This window comes from Coregonus clupeaformis, chromosome 3 (assembly GCF_020615455.1).
Source record: "Coregonus clupeaformis isolate EN_2021a chromosome 3, ASM2061545v1, whole genome shotgun sequence".
In the NCBI taxonomy this organism is placed as follows: Eukaryota; Metazoa; Chordata; class Actinopteri; order Salmoniformes; family Salmonidae; genus Coregonus; species Coregonus clupeaformis.
This window is the reverse complement of record NC_059194.1, coordinates 17640686-17660150: the sequence shown is the minus strand read 5'-3', so window position 1 is coordinate 17660150 and position 19465 is coordinate 17640686. Positions and strand designations below refer to the sequence as shown.

The 19465-nt window shown below is 44.4% G+C and overlaps 2 protein-coding genes across 9 annotated transcripts in view; both read left to right on the top strand.

Moving 5' to 3' along the window:
* The window catches only part of LOC121541588 (E3 ubiquitin-protein ligase RNF130-like), a 101677-nt gene extending 88237 nt beyond the window's left edge, over nucleotides 1-13440 (top strand). For 2 of the 6 annotated variants that reach the window (XM_041850714.1, XM_041850731.1), the window contains exons 9-10: nucleotides 1036-1129; nucleotides 4991-5208. In XM_041850714.1, coding sequence (XP_041706648.1) covers nucleotides 1036-1129; nucleotides 4991-5009 — 113 coding nt within the window. In that variant the 3' untranslated portion in view covers nucleotides 5010-5208. Of the gene's footprint in view, nucleotides 1-773; nucleotides 959-1031; nucleotides 1130-4990; nucleotides 5209-12018 lie in introns of those variants that run through there. The other 4 variants (XM_041850723.2, XM_041850748.2, XM_041850741.1 and 1 more) reach the window with 3 other exon arrangements.
* Nucleotides 13441-15619: 2179 nt separating this feature from the next.
* Nucleotides 15620-19465, top strand: part of LOC121541612 (TBC1 domain family member 9B) — a 52063-nt gene continuing 48217 nt past the window's right edge. For 2 of the 3 annotated variants that reach the window (XM_041850777.2, XM_041850769.2), the window contains exon 1: nucleotides 15620-16001. In XM_041850777.2, the coding sequence (XP_041706711.1) occupies nucleotides 15884-16001 (118 nt within the window). In that variant the 5' untranslated portion in view covers nucleotides 15620-15883. The remainder of the gene's footprint in view (nucleotides 16002-19465) is intronic. The other variant, XM_041850785.2, reaches the window with a different exon arrangement.

Genomic DNA, 19465 nt, shown 5'->3' with positions numbered 1-19465 from the left:
ACTCTGATCCTAGCCCCAACCGTGAGAAGGCAAAATGCACAACTGACCTAAGATGACCTCTTGAACCACTCTCTGTTTTACTGTGCATAACTATATATGAAGGGGGAAAAAGGTGATTTCACAGCACTGCAGCAAAAAAATAAGAACATGCACTGCAGTTATTAAGACAATACTACTACTTGTTTACCATTCTTTCACTTATAGCTAGTAATTGTAATTCAGTAATGCATACAGCAATTTGAATGAATAGCTAATCCGTGTGAATAGTTCCAAATCAGAATAATAGTTGAATAATAGTGAATAAGAGTTGTTAGATAACTCTTGGTACCTAAACCTGTTTCAGGATAGGCCTACTTCCATAAATTAATTGAAGCCTTTCTTATATAAATCCACCCAATTTCTGCTGTTTGATCATGTGGCCCAGGTTCCTCTCATTTCTGGTAAACCTCAAAGGGCTCCTATAGTGTACGGCCTGCTCTCTTTCAATGTGGACTGTTTTACTTGACTTTGCTAAATTTAAAGAGACAGCACGTTAAGTCAGTGCTATAAATGCAGTATAGATGGACCTAGATGTGCCTCGGTTTCTCTTTTTGTCGCCGTTGGTGTGTGCTGTGTGGATGCGTGTGCTATGTGGATGCGTGTGCTGTGTGGATGTGTTTGTGAGTCTTTTTTTGCTTTTGTGTGTGTGCTTGTGTGTGTGTGCGTGCGTTGAGGTCATGCTTGTGTGTCTGTGTGTGCATACCACTGTCTTTACGCTATGCCCATGCTTCCAGGTCTTTCTCTCCTGTCTTCAAGCTTGTCCTGGTGAATGTCTCTCCTTTCTCCTGCCTCTGTCCGTGTGGCTCTCCTCTTCTGGATATTTATCTGGATCTTAAGGACGTCTTCTCTTCATCTCCTCGTCTCTTCGTTTTCCTGACTTTACTGCTGGTTTTCAAAGAGAATAAAGATATTTTGTGTATTCCTGTTTGGCCTCGTCGGTTTTTAACCCAATGCATGTTGGGCTGCAGTGACCCCCCCCTTTCCTTTTATTGACAGAGGAGTGGTTTATAATCGGCAGCTTCGGCCTTCTCAGCACTCTCACACTGTGCTTCATGATCATCAAGGCCACAGCCAGCTTCTCCAGCCCTGAGTGAGTACCACCGTACACTTCCAGAATTAAATAAATTCAATGTTTCTACTCCTTAGTTACATTTCAATCAAGATTTGGTTTCATGTGGTCCTGAACTGTGGATAGTCCAGAAGACTATTGATAAAGCTTGAGTCATAGATTATTGTTGTCTATTTAATTTCTACTTAACTAAGCCAGAATTCAGTCCTATACTTCTTGATTTGTGGATATTGGAAAATTGGCTCAACTCAGACTACTTTGAACCATTGCCAAGACAATGGAGTTTGGATACAGACCAGACAGATGCAAAACAATCTGAGACTATTATTCAGATGTGGCAAACTTCCATTTCCATTAATTTACTAAACTTGGATCGCAGCAAACAACAATCGAAATAGTTTAACAGCACAATTGTCTCATACTGTACAGTATATGTGTACTGAAGTCAAGTACAGTTGACATGGGTACTGGCATGTATCTGATACAGAGAGAGTTTGAAAAGTAATGAAACTAACAGGGCTACTGTATAAAGTTACACGGAAGCCTCCATCCATCCCCACTCAGACAAACTGCTAAGTGCCTTACACAAGAGAACATCATGGTTTAAAAGATTACAAGTATTTTTTATGTTCATGTCACACTCTGGCTCCGGGACTTGTATTTTGAGTCAGGGTGTGTTCGTTTTGTTGGGTTTTTGGGTTGGCTTTGTTGTGTATTGGGTGTGTTTGGTTTGGTGTGCTTGTATTGTCATATGACTCCCAATCGGAGGTAACGAGTGTCAGCTGTCGGCTCGTTATCTCTGATTGGGAGCCATATTTAAACTGTGTGTTTTCACCTTGTGTTTGTGGGTTTTTGTTCCTGTTTAGTCTATGTACTGTTGGACTTCACGTTTCGTCGTTGTTTGTTGTTTTTTCGTGTTGCACTTTATTAAATAAAGTCATGTTCACTTCAAACTCTGCGCTTTGGTCTACTCCATTTGAAGACGACCGTGACAGAAAAACCCACCGTAAAAGGACCAAGCAGCGTGTCCAGGAGCAAGACAGCTGGACATGGGAGGAGGCGCCGGGTAAGGAGATCGAGAGGCTGGCGATGGCCCAGGTGGGCAAATCGTGGTCCTGGGAGGACATGCTCGGGGGCAAGGGACCTTGGGGGAGGATCAAGGCCCTGGCGAGAGAGGAGCAACGGCGTCAGCAGGGCCATCGTTGGAAGGACGAGAGGCAACCCCAAAAAAATTTTTGGGGGGGCACATGGCTTGGGCGGCTGGGCAGCAGGAGGCTGCCACAGGGAGATATGGAGAGAAGGCTATCGGAGTACGGGAGCCATTGGCGAGTAGAGGGAGGGAAGTTGTTGTGGCACGGCGTGAGAGACTGAGGTGTGTTACCAGTCCGGTCCGGCCCGTTCCTGATCCCCAGTTAAGGCCAGTGGTATGTGTTCCCGGTACGGACCGGCCTGTTCCTACTCCACGCACCAGGTCCACGATGTGCGTCGCCAGCCCAGCCCGGCCGGTTCCTGCTCTACGCACTACGCCTGTGGTGGGCGTCGCCAACCCAGCCCGGCCGGTTCCTGCTCCACGCACCAGGGATACGGTGCGCTTCGCCAGCCCGGCCCGGCCTGTTCGGCCACTCGCACCAGGGATACGGTGCGCGTTGCCAGCCCAGCCCGGCCTGTTCCTGCTCCACGCACCAGGGATATGGTGTGCGTCGCCAGTCCAGACCGGCCTGTTCCTGCTCCACGCACTACGCCTGTGGGGTGCGTCTCCAGCCCGGCCCGGCCTGTTCCTGCTCCACGCACCAGGGATACGGTGCGCTTCGCCAGCCCAGCCCGGCCTGTTCCTGCTCCACGCACCAGGGATATGGTGCGTCGCCAGCCCGGCCCGGCCTGTTCCTGCTTCCCGCACTAGCCCTGAGATGCGTGTCCTCAGCCCGGTACCTCCAGTTCCGGCACCACGCATCAGGCCTACGGTGCGTCCCCAGGGCCCAGCATGCCCTGTTCCTTCTCCCCGCACTAGACCTGAGATGCGTGTCCTCAGCCCGGTACCTCCAGTTCCGGCACTACGCGCCAGGGCTAAGGTGCGCCTCAGACGGCCAGAGTCTGCCGTCTGCCCAACGGCGCCTGAACTGCCCGTCTGCCCAACGGCGCTTGAACTGCCCGTCTGCCCAACGGCGCCTGAACTGCCCGTCTGCCCAACGGCGCCTGAACTGCCCGTCTGCCCAACGGCGCCTGAACTGCCCGTCTGCCCAACGGCGCCTGGACTGCCCGTCTGCCCAACGGCGCCTGAACTGCCCGTCTGCCCAACGGGCGCTTGAACTGCCCGTCTGCCCAACGGCGCTAAAGCCGCCCGTCTGTACTGAACCTGCAAAGCCGCCCCGTCTGCCATGAGCCTTCAGAGCCGTCCGCCAGACCGGAGCCGCTAGAGCCTTCCGCCAGACAGGAGCCGCTAGAGCCTTCCGCCAGACAGGATCAGCCAGAGCCTTCCGCCAGACAGGATCAGCCAGAGCCTTCCGCCAGACAGGATCAGCCAGAGCCTTCCGCCAGACAGGATCAGCCAGAGCCTTCCGCCAGACAGGATCAGCCAGAGCCTTCCGCCAGACAGGATCAGCCAGATCCGTCAGCCAGCCATGAGCAGCCAGATCCGTCAGCCAGCCATGAGCAGCCAGGTCCGTCAGCCAGCCATGAGCAGCCAGATCCGTCAGCCAGCCATGAGCAGCCAGATCCGTCAGCCAGCCATGAGCCGTCCAGCCAGGATCCGCCAGAGCCGTCCAGCCAGGATCCGCCAGAGCCGTCCCAGCAAGGATCCGCCAGAGCCGTCCAGCCAGGATCCGCCAGAGCCGTCCAGCCAGGATCCGCCAGAGCCGTCTAGCCAGGATCCGCCAGAGCCGTCTAGCCAGGATCCGCCAGAGCCGTCCAGCCAGGATCCGCCAGAGCCGTCCAGCCAGGATCTGCCAGAGCCGTCCAGCCAGGATCCGCCAGAGCCAGCCAGCCAGGATCCGCCAGAGCCAGCCAGCCAGGATCCGCCAGAGCCAGCCAGCCAGGATCCGCCAGAGCCGTCTAGCCAGGATCTGCCAGAGCCGTCCAGCCAGGATCCGCCAGCCAGCCAGGATCCGCCAGAGCCAGCCAGCCAGGATCCGCCATTCAGTCCGGTGCTGCCCCTTAGCCTGGTGCTGCCTCTTATCCTGGTGCTGCCCCTTAGTCCGGTGCTACCCCTTAGTCCGGTGCTGCCCCTTAATCCAGGTGGGTTAAATTGGAGGGTGGTCATTTGGAGGAGGCTACGAGAGTGGGTAGTGACTATAGTGGGGTGGTGGTCAAGCCCGGAGCCGGAGCCGCCTCCGAGGAGCAACACCCACCCAGCCCTCCCCTATTGTGGGGTTGTGAGGCGCGGTCGCAGTCCGCGCCTTTAGGGGGGGGTACTGTCACACTCTGGCTCCGGGACTTGTATTTTGAGTCAGGGTGTGTTCGTTTTGTTGGGTTTTTGGGTTGGCTTTGTTGTGTATTGGGTGTGTTTGGTTTGGTGTGCTTGTATTGTCATATGACTCCCAATCGGAGGTAACGAGTGTCAGCTGTCGGCTCGTTATCTCTGATTGGGAGCCATATTTAAACTGTGTGTTTTCACCTTGTGTTTGTGGGTTTTTGTTCCTGTTTAGTCTATGTACTGTTGGACTTCACGTTTCGTCGTTGTTTGTTGTTTTTTCGTGTTGCACTTTATTAAATAAAGTCATGTTCACTTCAAACGCTGCGCTTTGGTCTACTCCATTTGAAGACGACCGTGACAGTTCAGATCAATTACATTCCCCTTCTCTGTTCCTACGTGCCTTTTAATGCTCTGTTTTTCTTCTGCTACGTTCTTTTCTAAACATCATTAATTTCCTCTTCCTTCTCTTCCAGCCTGGAGTGGGAGGAGTGAAGATTATCACCATATTGCCCCTCTAGACGCTTTCTCTGCCGGAGCCTCATGGCAATGTTGCCTTCTTTTGCCATATGTTTCTGTATTGCATTTGGAAACTTTTACTACTGTACTGGCTGAACCTGGCTGTATTGTTTTTAGTGGTTGTAATAGGGCAAAGCGCTTTGAGACATTAAACCATCCCTCCTTTTTACTTGTACTTTGATTTATATTCTCTTTTGTAATCAATACTGTGTGTGTGTGTGTGTGGGGGGCAGGTAGCTTAGTGGTTAAGAGCATTGTGCCAGTGACCGAAAGGTCGCTGGTTCTAATCCCCAGGCCGACTAGGTGAAAAATCTGTCTACGTGCCCTTGAGCAAGGCACTTAACCCTAATGGCTCCTGTAATTCGCTCTGGATAAGAGCATCTGCTAAATGACGTAAATGTGTGTGTTTCTATATTTAATGAAAGACAGAATAATTATTGTGCTCCCAAACCAGACACATCTCGCTACAGAAGGTTGAAGTCTCATGTTCTTCTTTGCTCATCCATGACCTTAACTTGAAAATACACTAAGAATACAAAACATTAGGAACACCTGCTCTTTCCATGATAGACTGACCAGGTGAATCCAGGTGAAAGCTATGATCCCTTATTGATGTCAATTGTTACATCCACTTCAGTCAGTGTAGATGAAAGGGAGGAGACAGGTTAAATAATTATTTTTAAGCCTTGAGACAATTGAGACATGGATTTAAGTGCCTTTGAACAGGGTATGGTAGTAGGTGCCAGGCACACCGGTTTGTATCAAGAACTGCAACGCTCAACAGTTTCCTGTGTGTGTCAGGAATAGTCCACCACCCAAAGGACATCCAGCCAACTTGAGGGAACTGTGGGAAGCATTGGAGTGGGCCAGCATCCTTGTAGAATGCTTTCGACACCTTGTAGAGTCTATGCCCCGACGAATTGAGGCTGTTCTGGGGGCAAAAGGCGGGGGAGGGTGTAACTCAATATAAGGAAGGTGTTCCTAATGTTTGGTATACTCAGTGTATTTGTCCGTGATGCAACACTATCCCCAGTAGGTGGCACTATTTCTTAGCGATACAGTACAGGTCTAGCCTCCCACATCCAGGATGGTGTCAGGTCACAACCTCCACAAAACTCTGCTTAGCTCTTATTCAGGCTGGCCTGAATGATATTGATGATTTTTATGATTCAAAGGGTGGTCTGGGTGATCTTCCATGTATCACTCTCTTGACTTGAGGTTGTATAGTGTCGTGGAAATTTTACACAGGGACACTCAAAGTCAATCTTAAATGAATAATTATATATTATCAGTGCGCTGGAGAGGTTCCAACCAATTCAATGTACCAAATACATATGTCGATCAGGGGTTCCACCCGGGGACCCCATAACACATATGGAAGAAAGTGTAAAACAAATCAAAAGATATTTTTATATTTGAGATTCTTCAAAGTAGCCACCCTTTGCCTTGATGACAGCTTTGCACACTCTTGGCATTCTCTCAACCAGCTTCACGAGGTAGTCACCTGGAATGCATTTCAATTAACAGGTGTGCCTTGTTAAAAGTTAATTTGTGGAATTTCTTTCCTTAATGCATTTGAGCCAATCACTTGTGTTGTGACAAGGTAGGGGTGGTATACAGAAGATATTCCATATTATAGCAAGAACAGCTAAAATAAGCAAAGATAAACGACAGTCCATCATTACTTTAAGACATGAAGGTCAGTCAATCCGGAAAATGTCAAGAACTTTGAACGTTTCTTCAAGTGCAGTCGCAAAAACCATCAAGCGCTATGATGAAACTGGCTCTCATGAGGACCGCCACAGAAAAGGAATACCCAGAGTTACCTCTGCTGTAGAGGATAAGTTCATTAGAGTTAACTGCACCTCAGATTGCAGCCCAAATAAATGCTTCACAGAGTTCAAGTAACAGTCCCATCTCAACATCAACTGTTCAGAGGAGACTGCGTGAATCTGGCCTTCATGGTCGAATTGCTGCAAAGAAACCACTACTAAAGGACACCAATGAGAAGAAGAGACTTGCTTGGGCCAAGAAACATGAGCAATGGACATTAGACCGGTGGAAATCTGTCCTTTGGTCTGATGAGTCCAAATTTGAGATATTTGGTTCCAACCGCGTGTCTTTGTGAGACGCAGAGTAGGTGAACGGATAATCTCTGCATATGTAGTTCCAACCATGAAGCATGGAGAAGGAGGTGTGATGGTGTGGGAGTGCTTTGCTGGTGACACTGTCAGTGATTTATTTAGAATTCAAGGCACACTTAACCAGCATGGCTACCATAGCGTTCTGCAGCGATACGCCATCCCATCTGGTTTGCGCTTAATGGGACTATCATTTGTTTTTCAACAGGACAATGACCCAAAACACACCTCCAGGCTGTGTAAGGGCTATTTGACCATGAAAGAGAGTGATGGAGTGCTGCATCAGATGACCTGGCCTCCACAATCACACGACCTCAACCTAGTTGAGATGGTTTGGGATGAGTTGGACCGCAGAGTGAAGGAAAAGCAGCCAACAAGTGCTCAGCATATTTGGGAACTCCTTCAAGACTGTTGGAAAAGCATTCCTCATGAATCTGGTTGAGAGAATGCCAAGCGTGTGCAAAGCTGTCATCAAGGCAAAGGGCAGCTACTTTGAAGAATCTAAAATCTAAAATATATTTTGATTTGTTTAACACTTTTTTTGGTGTTAAACAATTCCATATGTGTTATTTCATAGTTTTGATGACTATTATTCTACAATGTAAAAATAAAGTAAAACCTTGTATTGAGTAGGTGTGTCCAAACTTTTGACTGGTACTGTATATTTGCATGATTTAGCTTATTCATCATTCATAATTAATTCATCATTAGCGTTTGTTTATTCATGTACCCGACCAATATTGGGTCATGCATGTGACAGACTAATACCTCCATGAGGCTTCTTCTCTCTAAGCTGAGACCTTGAAACTGAGGTATTCCTTTCTCAAAGCAAGGTTCTGGGCGTACTGCCAAATTGCAGATACTGATCGTGAGGATTCGTTCAGTCAGTCACTTGCATGAACACATAAATTGGTTATTAGAAAAGCACATGAATAGAACACAGAAGTTGGTTATTAGAAAATTTATTAACAGGAGTTAATCTAATTTCATTAGTAATAAAGCTACAATCTACTATCAAAGTAGTAAGTAATATGTCAACAAAATCAACGCATAAAACCACAGACACTTTCAAACCCTTCATTCTGGGTTGTACTTGTAAAAACATTGCACTAGAACGTTTTAACTTAAGACCTTCACTTCATATAGTTACACATATGCTTCATTACACAATTTCATTTATGGATTCTGGCAATTACATTTCAGCTGGAGCTTTTGTTGCGAGTGGCTTGTTAATGACCGATTGGTATCGCAATGCATTTCTAGTCTAAAGTACTGTACATTTTGCAGTGTGCAGACCTCTACAATCAACCTGATACCCCAAATAAACATTTTTGGATAAGCCTAAATTAATTACGGGCACGGTTGACCACCCCCCTCCCTCCCGGCACTCATTCTTCTGGCGTTTCAGTTCGTCTTCCAAATGGCACATGTTCAAAGTGGATGGCCCTTGACAAAGTCTCTCACCTGAGCCGCCAATGTACTTTATAGTCCATTATGTCTTGTCCATTTTCCTACCAGTACACCAGCAGTTGATAGCTTCGACTGGATGCTGTGTACAGGTTGCTGGCTCGGACTCAGGTCTCACGGTAGAAGTGGTGAAGGGCCATAGTGAAGCCATTGTCACAATTACTTCAGACATTTAGGGGGGGTTGAGGTTCACACTGTTCTTGGTCATATTATCCTTTCCATGCATCCAGACACCATCTGTGGTCACCTTCGCCATAACCTCGAGAGAGGACAGACCAGAACATAGTTTTGGGCATTTCTGATTCAGGAAATCCAGACAAAATATTCACTGTATGATAAATGAAAAAATATTCACTGTATGACAAATTACTACTACTACTACTACTACTACTACTACTACCAATATTGTTAATACAGATTTCTAAGACAAATGTCAAAAAGAATAACAACACACAGTTGAAACCATTTTATTTGTATTTATTTTTGGCTTATACTCCCCTATCATCTTGGCGATCTCACCGCAGAGTTACAGGATCAGGGAGTCAGAGGGCTAATCCTTAGGGAGAAATCCCGACCATCCAGCAGACCCAATCTGGTGAGATTTGTTATTGAAGCAAGACAAAAACAAACGAAACAAAACAATAACAGCAATACACATATATCACTCAATGTGGGAAAACTTCAATCCATTTGGAGTAACTGGCAGCCATTACCAACATATATTTTTCCTTTTACTGGCAGGCATGTGAAGAAAACCAATTAGCATATTTACCAAAGGGCCCCAGGGGACCGGTAATTCCCAAAAAAAACTACAACATTTACATTTTAGTCATTTAGCAGACACTCTTATCCAGAGCGACTTACAGTTTTAGTGAGTGCATACATTTTTCATACTGGGTAGCACTGCCTGTTAAATCAAAATAACTAATAAAATTAGAATTACAACCATTGATGACTCCATCTTAACTTAATTGTAACCCATAAGGTAATGGTAAAATAGACTAGAGACAGGTGTCCCTCATTCAGGGGCAGCACTCTCTCTCTCTCTCCTTCTCTTGTTCCGAATCACACATAGGACTATTGATGAATTATAAACTTCTTGTAATTATTTAGTGTTTACATAGACGATTTTAAATCTCACCCAATGTCTCTAGTCTTTCTAGTGAGGGTAATCAGGCCTCACCAGGAAGTCAGAACAGAGCTCAGAGGTTCAACCCCATTGAGTGTTTTTTCCCTGTACCTCAGACATTATTTAAAGATATTTGAAACATTTTGTGTATCAGGTTTACATTGGGTTTTTCAGCACATTTCTTATTAAGGTGGGTTGTGTGTGGGTACTGGCGTGTGTGTGGTAAAAATCGCAGGGTAAAAACAAACAAAATGGCCAGGCCTTACTTAATTTGGTAGCTCCTATTAACAGCTGGATCCGGGTACGAATATACTGTATAGTACACCGTTTCAATAACAAGCCTTTCAAAGGGAGAGATACAGAATCATTGATTTATTTTTTTTATTTATTTTTACTTGGTAGCGGACATTCCATCAGTCCTGGAAGAAAGAAAATAAACTTAATCGAGTTTAATGCTCTTGTAATCATTGTCATTTTGACCTGTTGCATTGACATACAGTTCTGTACAAACTGTCCCTGGGACATAAACTAGTCAAAATATGAAACCTGTTGCTTAACAAATCTGCTAGGACCATCAAAAAGTTGGTGCTGGCTTATCAACTCAATATTCAGTACTAAACACATTTACTTGGATCTACTTCAATTCTGGACGCAGTTCCACATAATGGAAACAGATTGTTTTAGATGACGTTACCTTCTTACTTAAATCACTGGTGCTACCCAAACTATAGAATTGAGTAATAATAATTGGAAATTGTCAAAAAACGTGTCATTTAAATTATTCTTACATCTGTCCCAAATGTCCCTACTGTGTCCCTTCCAGCCTGTTTTTTGTTCAGTGAGCACTGGCGACTATCTATTGTTCCACAGAAAGCTTATCTCTAACCCAAACACCAGATGGCGGGCTCTAATTTAATATCAGTCCCAATGCTCAATCCCTCTGTTCGTCATGTGACCTTGTATTATAGCATTTACCTCTTGAAATTACTAAGATATTGCATTATTAAAGTGCTATCTGAAAGCCACTAACATTAGCATTCAGGCCGAATCAATCATCCTGTTCGTTGACGCCAAATTGCCATGGAAGTTCTACACAGGGACACTCGAAATAAATCTTAAATTAATCATTCTTTATTATCAGCGCGCTTGAGAGGTTTCCAACCAACTCAATGCACCAAGTACACTTGTCGATCAGGAGCTCCACCCGGGGCAGTCCCGTTAGTTCTCTTATAGACAGACAAGTTATATTTGCATGATTTAGCTTATTCATCATTCATAATTAATTCATCATTAATGTTTGCTTCATTCATGTGACCGACCAATAACACCTCACAAGGCTTCTTCTCTCTAAGGTGAGACCTTGAAACTGATTCAAAACAAGGTTCTGGATGTACTGCCAAATTGCAGATACTGATCGTGATGGTTCGTTCAATCAGTCACTTACATGAACACATACATTGGTTATTAGAAAATCACATGAATAGAGAACACAGAAATTGGTTATTAGAAAAGTACAAACATAAAATGTTCCATCACAATATCATGTTGAGGATCATTGAAGATTCACAATGAGCAATTCCACAGTAACAGAATGATGCCAATACTCTTTTCCACTTTAAAATGTATGCCAAATAAAAACCAATGTTTGCAAAGTTAAACAAACCATACAACTCCATGCACAATGACGACTTTTAGCACTTTTTCCCCCCAAAAATACATACATAAACATTTACTTGAAGAACAGTGCAGATGCTAAGTTTGGTAACAGAATGATGGCACCAACAGCACAAACGGTAATTCTGTTACCAAACTTTGCATTCACACTATTCTTCAAGTAAATGTGTTTTTGTAAAATGTTCAGTGGAAATTGTAAAAAGTAGTCTTTGTTCATAGAGATGCATGGTTTGTTTAACTTTGCAATCACTGGTTTTTGTTTTGGCATACGTTTAAAGTGGAAAATCTGAGTCACAGCATCATTCTGTTATGATGGAATTGCCTCAATGTCACTGTTCAGTTTGACCTCACCCACGGTCACACTATTACTCAACTGTGAATTCCATGATGGTGTCCAATCCCAGTGTCTCCTGCAATAACGTTTACAGATGCCAAGACAAAATGATAAAGTATAAATAATACCTTTTCTTTGTTTATGGTGCTAGGCATCAGCTTTTCTAGATAGGTATCTTACTGGCAAATGTCATGTTTCTTGGTGTCACTGACATTGACATCTTCCCATGTTTCTTTGCAGGTGGCCACTTCTTTAACCGGAACTCCCTGTCCCCACGCAGTGTGGTCTGTGAGATGGAGCTACCTGACACCCAGGCATCGCTCGACCGCTACGATGACAAGTCGTGAGGGTCATCGCCGGGGTTTCGACCCCCGACCAAGGGACAGATGGCCTTGTACCTTCCTGCACACCGGCGAGCCATTGTGTGTGTGTGTGTGGGGGAGGGGTTAGGAGTGGCACAACAACCTAGATGACAACCTTGACTAACCTGTGGAACATCGACAATGACATGATGACATCAAATACTATCTTCCAGTGCAGAATGTACTATTGCCTGTCAAAAAGAAGAGGGGGGGATACTCGACCTCTCTTCTCCCCCCGTTTAGATATTCAGTAAAGTCCTTTCTTTACACTTTCATTTCAACAACTGTTTTCAACAACTGACTCTGTGAAATCTGTTTCTAGATGCGGTAGTGGGGAATAAACCCTTTCAAGTCTTACTTTGCAGGATCCCGGCTTATCTTCCATTTGAAATGAGCTAGAAATAATAAACCACGTGTCAGTGCAGCCCACAATACATCTGTATATATGATTAGCAAACCGTCATTTAATTTAGCTTCCTTTGGCTCTCATGCAGTAAGAAAGGTCTCTTTCTCCGTGAAGGCAGCAATGGAAAAGTTTCTTCCCTGGTGGACCAGTTGGCTCTATTGTATTTACTATGCTGCCTAAAGGACAGTGGAGAGGACATTTTGACTGGTGGGACCTGTCCAGACATGCCCTGTATCTCCCTCAATATGGCCTTGCCTCTAGAGACTAGTGTAATGCACCATGGTGACTGGTGCAAGAATAAGACCAGTGGAACAATGGACATGCAGTGATGCAACGTTCTGAACTCTGTGACAAGCAGTGTTACTTCCCTGTAGCAAAACCAATGTATCTGTATAAAAAAAATACATTTTAACGTGTACTTAAAAAAGCCTATGAAATACCCACAGCGTGTACTAATCAGCCCCAGTGTGTGTGTGTGTATATACACACACACACACACACACAGTATATACAATCTATACACATTATATCTCTAAAGTGGCCTCTTGAAGCACTGTTTGTTTTCCTTTCACAATCTTGTACAAGCGAATTGCGTGGAAGGGTTTGTCCTCTGTTCTTGTTGTCCCCTTGTGTTATCGTCTTTGTATCTGTTATTTGGGATGATGATGTGACGCGGGGAGGGGAGTGTGTCCGTTTTTAGGTCACTGTGTTACATACAGCACTGCCTCAGCATTAAAAGTGTCATTATTGCCTACGTCCTGTTGATGCATGGTGTTGCCCCGTTCCAATGTGTGCCGCTTCTTCCTGAAACACAGCTCAATGTCATGAACCTTTCAGCTGGAGTTTGGAGAAGATTCTATTTATCTATTCAGATTAAATAAATGATGAACTTCACAGAGTGGTGAAAGTGCATGATGAGCTTGATGCTCCTTTCCAATAAATAGAGGGTCTGGTGACATGATGATCGGTGCTTGACTGCCGTTTGACAAATACAAATATTCTCAATCTTATCCATAATAATCTCATCATGTAGACTAGCCTACCTGCACTGTATATGGGAGCTGTTGGCTAGAGGTTGGCGTGGTCCTCTGTAGCTCAGCTGGTAGAGCACGGCGCTTGTAACGCTAAGGTAGTGGGTTCGATCCCCGGGACCACCCATACACAAAAAACGAATAATGTATGCACGCATGACTGTAAGTCGCTTTGGATAAAAGCGTCTGCTAAATGGCATATTATTATTATTATTATTAGAGCGCAGATGCCAAGACCAGAGTAGGCACATTTGCTATTAAACACAACAGTTTGTGACAAATCTATCAGTAGTTGAAAATGCGATAGAAACACATTGAACATTAGATTTTTAATCGTTACATGAAAACATAAACTAAAAAGTACATTTTGTGCGCACTACGTCATCACGCACCGACTTTTATCCGCAACAAGTCCGTTTGTTGGAAACACCACTGGTGGGAAAATGCAAACTTTGAGGATTTTAGAACATTTGCATGAAAATCCGTTGCCAAGTGGATGGAAGCCTAGCTATTGGGATAATGAATTTGGGGCATGATTTTTTGGCATTAAATCAAAGGCCATGACATTTTTTAAATTGTAATTTCTCTCTCTAGTTTTTATTGTTGATTATTAGTTCTCAAAGATGATCTTATAAAAAAATATACTCAGCAAAAATATAAACGCAACATGTAAAGTGTTGGTCTCATGTTTCATAAGCTGAAATAAAAGATCCCAGAAATTTCCATATGCACAAAAAGCTTATTTCTCTCAAATTTTGTTAGTGAGCATTTTTCCTTTGCCAAGATAATCCATCCACCTGACAGGTGTTGCATATCAAGAAGCTGATTGAACAGCATGTTCATTACAGGTGCGCCTTGTGCTGGGGACAAAAGGCCACTCTAAAATGTGCAGTTTTGTCACACAACACAATGCCACAGATGTCTCAAGTTTTGAGGGAGCGTACAATTGGCATGCCGACTGCAGGAATGTCCACCAGAGCTGTTGCCAGATAATTTAATGTTAATTTCTCTACCAACATCGTTTTAGAGAATTTGGCAGTATGTCCAACCGGCCTCACAACCGCAGACCACGTGTAACCACGCCAGCCCAGGATCTCCACATCCGGCTTCTTCACCTACGGGATCGTCTGAGACCAACCACCCGGATAGCTGATGAAACTGAGGAGTGTTTCTGTCTGTAATAAAGCTCTTTTGTAGGGAAAAACTCATTGTGATTGGCTGGGCCTGGCTCGCCAGTGGGTGAGCCTGGCTCCCAAGTGGTGGACCTACGCCCTCCCAGGCCCACCCATGGCTGCGCCCCTGCACAGTCATGTCAAATCCATAGATTAGGGCCTAATTTATTTATTTCAATTGACTGATTTCCTTATATGAACTGTAACTCCGTAAAATCTTTGAAATTGTTGAATGTTGCCGTTATATTTTGGGTCAGTCTATGAGACCAGGCTGAATACACTGCATGGTTTCCTAAATCATAGTGGGAGGACTACACACAATATGGTCGCGTGACTCCCAAGTTTACATAGAGATTATGGTTATTATATCAATATTTGCGCATAAAGGCATTTCAACCACCATTTGTCGCATAATTAATTACACCGATACAAAAAGATCCCACCATGTCGAACGAACAAATGATCTGTCGGCATTTATAACGTTGTACCGAAACTGCCTATTTCCATTAGAGCTGTCGTGAATGTTTTTATATGGTATGACTTTACTCGCATAAAAACTGTGGAGGGAATGTGGTTTGTGATTACATTTTAATTGAAATTAATGCAGTGAGTCATGCAGCGATGCAATTTACCACCCGATTAGTCAATCACCCCCATTAAAATGTGTAATCGTGTGCACATACACTATGATATGAACGTACAGTGGGCATGTTTTCGTAAAAGTAGAAAGCGACCAGTTTTGAGGGTCGTCACTAGTTATCCCAGCCACAAAGTCATAAACCCCGCCCATTTCTACAATTGCCCTTCTTAAAATTGGATTCTAAACATAACTTTAACCACAACACTGCTAACACTAACGTTAAATCAAGACCAAAAAGCAAATGTTTGTTTTCATGCATTTTTACGATATAGACCATTTTGTCATTGTGGCTGTGGTAACTAGTAGAAACCGTTTCGGCGGAGACACAACAGAACAGCCAGCTGCACAGACGGACGGCCCGCGGACATGAACTCAAAACAGCAGGCAACACGTCTGCAAAACAGGCTTGTGTAAAGTCGCTTAGCGTACACTTTGCACCATAATATCCTAAAATAAGTGCGTAATTTGGAAAAAGCTTATTCAAAACGCCCAAAATGTGGATAACTCCGGAGGAGGTGTTGCTTGCCAACGCTCTGTGGGTGAGCGAAAGGGCGAACCCCTACTTCATTCTCCAGAGGAGAAAGGGCCATGGCAAAGGAGGGGGCATCACTGGTAACTATACAATAACATTATTTGGTTTACAATTGCTCTCATGTTTGTGAAAAATGTCATTTGTTTTGGCTAATGTCTTGCATTAATAATGAGGGCTTTAGGTAACGTTAGCTAGCAAGCTTGGTGTGTTAGCAAGGTAGCTAGCGCGCAGGCTAGCTGTTGATGTTGTGTTGACATGTAAAAAAGTGGAGCTGGCTAACCAAGCTAGCGCCCTGTTTTTTTTCTTCTTCTGCTACTACTAACTAACATCGTTGATAGCTATTACTTGCAGGAAGTATGTGCATTTTCTCGCATGCATCACTAAACAGTACACACAGCTAGCTAACAATAGCTAGTACACTTTGCTAACCTAACCAACTCAATACTGTGTGATTGCGGACCGCAATTCGGGGCGTTCTTGCATGTGGGCATTCCTGCATCTGCAGAAACGCGCCGCCCCCGAACATCCCATTGGTTCCTGCATGAACGCCCATTCAGTAAAATCTACAATCTAGTCTGGTAGCTGCCACAGCTACTTCGTTTCAAATGTATCAAGAGATAATGTTATTTGAATGCCTAACAATCAACACATGTACATTGTTTAAAGCACACGTTTACAAGCCTCACTCACAAATTATAGCTCCAATAAGCCCCCTATGATGAATGACATGTGAACGGAAGGCTCGTAGAATCATGACTCTTTCGAGTTTTTAGTTCATCGTTCGCCGGTAGGGGGTCCTTTGTGCTCTTGGCATTACTGATTCAAATGAACGAAATGAGTCGAAATATTTGTTCTTTTGACTGAACGAGTCAAATAGATCGGAGTCAGTAAAAAGAGCTGAACTTCCCGTCACTAGTTCTTGCAGATGCAGGAATGCCAACATGCAGGAACTCCCCCAATTGCGGGCCGCGATTGCACCCTTCTTAACCAACCTGAGACCTGAGTCTAGCTAGCTCTGTCATATGACCAAAACAATGGAAGTTGGATTAGCCTCCCATATTGAATTTGGATGCTATCATAAAACACCAGATACAGCGCATTTGGAAAGTATTCAGACCTCCTGACCTTTTCCACATTTTGTTGCGTTACAGCCTTATTCTAAAATATATATATATATATTTTTTTTTAATCTCATCAATCTACACACAATACCCCATAAGAAAAAGTGAAAACAGATTTTTTGAAATTGTTGCACATTTATTAATAATGAAAAACAGCAATACCTTGTTTACATAAATATTCAGACCCTTTGCTATGAGACTCGAAATTGAGCTCAGATGTATCCTGTTTCCATTGATCATCCTTGAGATGTTTCTACAACTTGATTGGAGGCCACCTGTGGTAGATTCAATTAATTGGACATGATTTGGAAAGGCACACACCTGTCTATATAAGGTCCCACAGTTGACAGTGCATGTCAGAGCAAAAACCAAGCCATGAGGTCGAAGGAATTGTCCGTAGAGCTCCGAGACAGGATTGTGTCAAGGCACAGATCTGGGGAAGGGTACCAAAACATATCTGCAGCATTGAAGGTCCCCAAGAACACAGTGGCTTCCATCATTCTTAAATGGAAGAAGTTTGGAACCACCCAGACTCTTCCTACAGCTGGCCGCCCAGCCAAACTAAGCAATCAGGGGAGAAGGGCCTTGATCAGGGAGGTGACCAAGAGCCTATGGTCACTCTGACAGAGTTCTAGAGTTCCTCTGTGGAGATGGGAGAACCTTCCAGAAGGACAACCATCTCTGCAGCACTCCACCATGGTAGAGTGGCCAGACGGAAGCCATTCCTCAGTAAAAGGTACATGACAGCGCGCTTGGAGTTTGCCAAAAGGCTCCTAAAGACTCTCAGACCATGAGAAATAAGATTCTCTGGTCTGATTAAACCAAAATTGAACTCTTTGGCCTGAATGCCAAGCGTCACATCTGGAGGAAACCTGGCACCATCCCTACGGTGAAGCATGGTGTTGGCAGCATCATGATGTTTTTCAGCGGCAGGGACTGGGAGAATAGTCAGGATCGAGGGAAAGGTGAACGGAGCAAAGTACAGCGAGATCTTTGAAAACCTGCTCCAGAGCGCTCAGGACCTCAGATTGGGGCGAAGGTTCACCTTCCAACAGGACAACGACCCTAAGCACACAGCCAAGACAACTCAGAAGTGGCTTCGGGACAAGTCTCTGAATGTCCTTGAGTTGTCCAGCCAGATCCCGGACTTGAACCCGATCGAACATCTCTGGAGAGACCTGAAAATAGCTGTGCAGCGACGCTCCCCATCCAACCTGACAGAGCTTGAGGATCTGCAGAGAAGAATGAGAGAAACTCCCCAAGTCTACCCAGACGGCCTCAAGTCAAGTCTCATTTAAAGAGCCACAGAACAAGCCGATTGGCACTTGTGTTTTTCTGTTGCTCATTAGAAAAATTAGATTTCAGTCTTGGAGGTGTTTCCTGACCGATTCCGCGTTTGGCTAATATTGTTTGTCCCCCGTGAGACACTGTAGAGGCGGAAGCCTATTTCACTTCCTCAGAGTGAATCTAAGATAACTCGATAAATCTATAATTAATTTTGATGTTTTGGCCGTGGATGTTTTAGTTGCGCAATTTTACATGTAACTATGGTGTTTGGTGCAGTATTTCTCAAGTAAAAAAATGCGCGACGTGTTGTCTTATGTAAACAAAGTCTGCGTGCTGGGCAGGGCTGTTGCTGTCTATGCTATTCGATAAAGAGCAATCACAGCAGCAGTTCACCATGTTATCCACATAGGCCGTTTTCAAAGGGATGTGTTACTTTTTAAAGGCAGTCGCTCTTTAAAGTGACTAAACACAAGTGGCCTTTCATTCACAAGAGTTTGATGTTTCCCTTTGATTCAGATATCCCTCCCCAAGTCCCTCTCTGTATTAGCTACAGCACCACTGCTGCTGCTTTTGCTGACCAGTTCTAGGAACATAAGTCTTAGACTAGCCCACAGTACACATTAACCCGTCGCATGAAGACAGTAAAATGTAGGCTATGAAATAGTACATAATGTACAGTGGGGAAAAAAAGTATTTAGTCAGCCACCAATTGTGCAAGTTCTCCCACTTAAAAAGATGAGAGAGGCCTGTAATTTTCATCATAGGTACACGTCAACCATGACAGACAAAATGAGAAGAAAAAAAATCCAGAAAATCACATTGTAGGATTTTTTAATGATTTTATTTGCAAATTATGGTGGAAAATAAGTATTTGGTCACCTACAAACAAGCAAGATTTCTGGCTCTCACAGACCTGTAACTTCTTCTTTAAGAGGCTCCTCTGTCCGCCACTCGTTACCTGTATTAATGGCACCTGTTTGAACTTGTTATCAGTATAAAAGACACCTGTCCACAACCTCAAACAGTCACACTCCAAACTCCACTATGGCCAAGACCAAAGAGCTGTCAAAGGACACCAGAAACAAAATTGTAGACCTGCACCAGGCTGGGAAGACTGAATCTGCAATAGGTAAGCA